The sequence below is a fragment of the Mya arenaria genome, chromosome 17, assembly GCF_026914265.1.
Source record: "Mya arenaria isolate MELC-2E11 chromosome 17, ASM2691426v1".
Taxonomy (NCBI): Eukaryota; Metazoa; Mollusca; class Bivalvia; order Myida; family Myidae; genus Mya; species Mya arenaria.
In genome coordinates, this window is record NC_069138.1 from 11,469,277 (window position 1) to 11,475,276 (window position 6,000).

At 35.8% G+C, this 6,000-nt stretch overlaps 1 protein-coding gene across 4 annotated transcripts in view; it reads left to right on the forward strand.

Annotated features, from left to right (window-relative positions):
• LOC128224663 (carbonic anhydrase 2-like) overlaps positions 1–4,879 on the forward strand; it is a 36,061-nt gene extending 31,182 nt beyond the window's left edge. For all 4 annotated transcript variants that reach the window (XM_052934621.1, XM_052934622.1, XM_052934624.1 and 1 more), the window contains exons 4-8: positions 907–1,028; positions 1,371–1,466; positions 1,908–2,022; positions 2,754–2,863; positions 3,805–4,879. In XM_052934621.1, coding sequence (XP_052790581.1) covers positions 907–1,028; positions 1,371–1,466; positions 1,908–2,022; positions 2,754–2,863; positions 3,805–3,912 — 551 coding nt within the window. In that variant the 3' untranslated portion in view covers positions 3,913–4,879. The remainder of the gene's footprint in view (positions 1–906; positions 1,029–1,370; positions 1,467–1,907; positions 2,023–2,753; positions 2,864–3,804) is intronic.
• Positions 4,880–6,000: the final 1,121 nt, after the last annotated feature.

Sequence of the window (6,000 nt, forward strand, 5' to 3'; positions counted from 1 at the left end):
TTTTAATAATCTAAACTCTCAATCAAACTCTGGTAAAAAAACGAAATACCGAAGGCGGGGCTCCGTAAGCGGCGTAGACTGCGCTATGTTTCATTAAAAATTGTGGACAAATAGGAAAGTTATCTTTGTTCAAAGTCTTCATTCGAAGCAAAATATTGCCTTCCGACGTAGCATTTAAGGCGCAATTTATCACGTGGTATACACACACTGAGTCAAGTAGGCTCTCATCTAACCTTTGCTGACCAAATTTTCTCCTCTAAACTTGGTTTCGGAACGCTTTTGATGTCATCCATCGTAGTTGAAAAGCTCCTTTTAGGAGCCTTGGTACCTCGTTCAATAATGAGGGTAAAATTCTCTATTATGACTACTAAATTTCAATTTTATCTGCAAAGGGGGGGGGGGGTGTAGGGTCAAGCCGTAATGCAAACAGAAGGCTGACATCAAATTTTATAACACCTCCTCTGCAACTCCCCTCCCAAATTGCTACGTACCGACTACTCATTCATTTTCTTCCGGAAGTCATTTAACTATCTGAGAGTCTATGTAAAAAATAATTTTGATTTTGAGTGCTACGTTCCCTCCCCTTGAGTCGCGATTAAAGTTGTATTTACACTTCAAGGTTAAACCTTATAGCAATATATACTAGGGAAACATCATACAATGCAATTGAAGTACCAGTCATTTGTCATTCATAAGATATATTAAATATTTCTATTTGCTTCATTGGCAAAAGTTTCCCACCTGGATTAAGCGGCCATGCACCTGTTTTAGCAGCCACATTGACCTGAGTGTTTCATAGGTGGACTCTTAATACATCTATGACTGTATTTAAAAAGAGCTTATATATTGCTGAATTGCCTTTTCCTTTACAATGCAGTTTGCTGTGTACCGATGCCTTTATTTCAGTTCTGACAGGCGGTCCCCTGGGTAAAGACGAATACAGCCTGGAGCAGTTTCATCTCCATTGGGGTGCCGAAGACGGCCGTGGATCCGAACACACTGTCGACGGCAAGATGTACGCTTCGGAGGTAGGATACACTTACATTGACCCTGCTTGTGTACGCAACGAACGTTTGATATTGAACTCAATATTGGAATGTGTATTCTTGAAAGCGAATCTTTCTTTGTGTATCAAGACCTTTACTGCTGTAATGCGTTTCACGATCATTTGTCAAAGGACGCCCTTAGCGAGCACATGGCCGTCACAGTGCCAAAAAAACATAAATTCAATACCGTCTTGGCTCATTCCTGTGTTTGTTTTGAATTAGTTACACTGCTGACAAATATATCTGTTTGCCAACATACATCAGATCTGTAAAGAGGAATGTGTATTCTGTATGAGACATAACGTTAGTATGCTATGTTTGTAGCTGCATCTGGTTCACTGGAACGCTACTAAATACAGCAGCTTCGCTGACGCCGTCCAGAAGCCTGACGGATTGGCGGTTCTTGGCATCTTCATCACGGTGATTTTTTGTTTTTGTGTTTTATGTCTTTGGCATTTACCCTGTGCCATTAAAAGGGGTTTATGATTAAACTTTTGGCTATTGCATACGTTTGTTTCTGTTATTTTTCATATAAATACTGTGACACCCTTCATACTCGGATATTGAACATGCAAAAGTGAAACTGTAGCAATTAATTCCATTTGCACAATATTTTTTCCCTGCTCTTCAAGGAAAAAACTACATGAAGATAAATACAATTAAGAAAATACCCTTAAAACGAAACACACATTCAATAAAAAATGACGGTCGGTCGCAATATAGCAAAACATATCGTTAACCATTACTCCATAAACTGTTTGATAACAAATACAACAAGTATGAAATTGTATCATATTTACAATTAAACACTAGTGTAAGTTTTTTTGTTTATTTTAATTCAATTTAATGTATCAATTTCAGCCTGGGGTTGCGTGCAATCAATTCAAAGTTATATCAGATAACTGCGGTAAACTGAAGACCAGTGGCGCGGATATGACCGTGGACACTACCCTCGACCCCACCCTCCTCCTACCCTGTAAGTAGAACCACAGACACCAGTATCATGCACAGGCACATATTTGGGCTGTTGGTAGTGTAATTCTACGAAAAGTTTGTGGTTTAGTTTTTATGATCTCTCTTTGCGAAATAACCTTTTTGTCTACGAAATGTACGAAAGTGTAAATCTTTATAAGCAAACAAAGAGTTTAAAGTTATTACAACTTTAAACTCTTTGTTTGCTTATAAAGATTTACACTTTCGTAATTACTTCATTACCATTTGAAGCTAAGACATCAACAAAATAGATATATGTAACATTAGTTCATTTGCATTTTTTTAGGAAAATTTCGATGCCGTTCCACATTCATTGGCTGTTTGACACGTAATTGGACATTATACTACTTTTAAGCATGCTTTCACGTTACTATTTTCACATACTAGCAACTAAATATCCTGTAGGGTTATAAAAAAGGAAAGACATTTTACGAAAATTTTCCACGTCCGGTGCCAACATGAAATGAGGAATGCTTCACATGCATCAGCATCTCTATATGCAGCCCAGTTGAAAGCTCCAGATAGTAATTCGGTGATTGACCGGTGTCCGTTGTCCTTCAACCTCATCTGTAGGAAGTAGCCAAAGTTTGCTTGTTGAGCGCTTAATATACATGTAAACCTACTACTTTTGCATATGATGTGTTTGATCGTTCAATTGTTTTTCACTTTTAGATTTAATGCAACAACTTATTAGTTGAGTAATGTGTATTGCAGCAAATACGAGCGATTACTGGACTTATCTCGGCTCCCTGACCACGCCCCCACTGTTTGAAAGTGTCACGTGGATTGTGTTCAAAGAGCCAGTCGAGTATTCAAAGGAGCAGGTATAAATTCAATGCTAAAGTTATCGTTATATTTATATGTGTTTTAAGAGCCTGATAGTGAAATAAACGATTTTCTTTTAAAACGACTGTTTCAGAATATAATACATTGTAAATTATACTGAAGTATTGCTTTTGGCATAATCGCATTCTTATAGTATTGTTTAAATAATTGGGGTACTTGAAGATTTATTCAATCTCTTAAATTTTTAAAAGGCTGTAACTAGTTCCATTTCACGTGAATGGAATAATAGCCCATGTTAAGTTAAGCGGAAAACAGTTTTTTCCATATGGACTATAATTTTTCTTCGACGGTATAGCCAATTGGGCCCCTAAACGTGACAAAAGAGTCAATTGATGGACGCTTTTGCACTCTCTAGCAGGCATTGTTATGATAAGATTACAAGGCCACTCGCACACTCAGAACTTGTTGTGTAAATGTTAACGAATATTCATTAATATATCGATACGAGACATCTGAGATACAAGAAAATATATTTTACTCCTCAGACCAACACCATTATGCAAAAATGTTGGATGTACTGCAAACTGAATTGTCAAATTAGCCCTTAGTAAATCTGCCTGGACCTTTTAAGCCAGTTTAAAAAACAACAACAACAAAAAACAACAACGTATTATTGACTTATTTTGTATTAAGATCAGCGCCGTTTCATTTTGCTGATGCTATATGTATTTCGGAACTTCTGTTGACTAGCCGAGCCATTGTAAATGACCAGATCAATGGGTTATGCTACAATCGGTTATGTCTAAAATGAGCTATTAGTCTCTACAATAGAAGTAAAATTCGTTCAGTTACATGCTTTCAAAAATAGATCTGCGAATATTGTATTGCCATAGTACCTGAAAATGACGCCACAAGTCACGTGGGTTTTCCACGATGTATTTTCAAGCCAAAAAACGTAAACATTTCACATCTCTTCCAGCTGTTAGCTCTCCGAAACCTTGTGGATTCCGATGGAAACAATATGCAGGACAACTTCCGACCTCCGGCTCCGCTCAAACAGAGGAAAGTGAAGAAAACCTTCACCTAATAAAATCAGAGAGAAAACACCTGTTTAAGTGTTGATTCACAAAAATGTATGAGTTATCTCGATTATCCTACAATGTCAATGAAATCCGAGGGAAAACACTCCTTTAAGTGTTGATTCGTAACAACGGTCGTGTTGTCTCGATTATATTACAATGTTGATTTGATATTTTTGCATTTCACATTATATTTCACAAACAATATACAGTATTATTGCATATAAATCATGTTTAACATAATGATTTTTAAATATCTATGTTATGTTTTTATACAAAGCTTTGAACAAATTTTACTTATTTCAATGTTATGGACTTATTTGTTACCAATTATGAAATGTTTACATAAGTATATGTTAATGTATTTTTTATATCAAGCCCCCAAAGTGTGTTTACATTTTGGATTTGTTTTGCATGTAAAACAGTAGCAATAGTTTGAAGACAGAAAGCTACTATGTTTCACTATCAACGAGAAAGGGGGAATATTAGAGGCCCATTAAGATATTTGGAAATGAATGTTTGCTTGTGTGTATGTTAAACGACCTCAATAGGCCTCAAGTGGCAGCAACAGCCAGAAATGGTGAACAAAGGGGTAAAGTAATACACAAAATAAGACTTAACCAAAATCGTGCAATTATGCTTCGTTTATAACTTTTGAACAATTGAAACTGATCTGAGATTTATAACATTATTTATGTTAAGGTAATGTCGCATTTATCAACACAGCATTCAAATACTACAAGCTGTACTTCAGTCAAACGACAAAACTGCATTACAAATAATTTTGATTTACCCATAGGTGTTTAACGTCCCTAGTAAAAGTGCTGTCATTAATTTTGTCTACAAAAATGCTAAGTAACAGTTAGTCTTCACTGTTAACGTTGCTTTCTTGGATAACTTGTTGTTTTATGTAATAAATGCGTTATGCGCGTTATGCGCAAATAAAGAAATCCAAATAAATTTAATTAAATGTAATTTGTTCTGTTTGCTGTCTGTCCAAAGAATGATATGGTCAAGGGCCGTATTCAATATCGTTATAATAATTGTCTTAAAAATGACCTCTTAGAACAGCTCCAGGGTTATATCGATGCGTTTTAACTTATATAGAACATATAAAAAGCCCTTCTTGAAAATTGTTTCTATTTTTTTTAATACACGTGAAATTTGTCTAAAGAATCTTTAGCTAAATATCACATTTAATACGGCCAAAAAACTTGCTTAAACTCTATTTACAAATGTTAAGATAACAACCTTTTAATACTTTTAAGACACAATTACAATAACTGCATACGATAATCCATAGTTGTTGTAAACATATGAAATTCCCTGTGTGCCCTCGGAGTTGGAACCCCAACTTTCTTTTTGAAATATTCATCTTTGCCGAAATGGAAATTTGCTTGATATGCCAATGAATTATATGCATGTGCTTTGGTTTAATGTTTGTTTTTATCACCATCATGTGAACCCCGACTTTGAGCGAAACTTGGCTCTTTATTTCAAACGGATCACGATAATGCATGCACTTTATGTGTTCACGTTTTCCTGAAGAAATAATTCGTATTATTTTTTCCGAAAACCTACGGTCGCTAGTACTTTTCTAAATATGTTCAGTTATATAAAGACTAGCAGCGCAAGAAAACATCGTTCTAAGGAAAAAATCTGATTCCCATAAAAAATACCGCAATGTTTCTTTCACAAAGAACGACATCGTCATGAATTTAGCAGAAATAACTTGCTTAACCACAAGATACAAGAGTACAAGAGTCTTTATTTTAGTGTGCTGCACCAACTAATTCTTTACCTCGAAGTACATGATGTTTTTTTACTATTTATGATTTTCGCAAGCCCAAAGGCTAGAAAGTCCGAAGATCCGTGAGTCCAAAGCTTAAGGGTATTGATTATTTTGTACTCTAACCCTTAACTCACCCAACACAATAAGGGATAGTTGGTCATTTGGGTGTATCAGCCATCGGTCTCGCGGGCGGACACCAATTATGAAGACACAGCTATTATTAAGGACGACTTACGGGTTTAAATGAAGAAAAAAACCCCACATACTTCTTTACCAGCCTTCGATTGACAGAGACATCAACAAG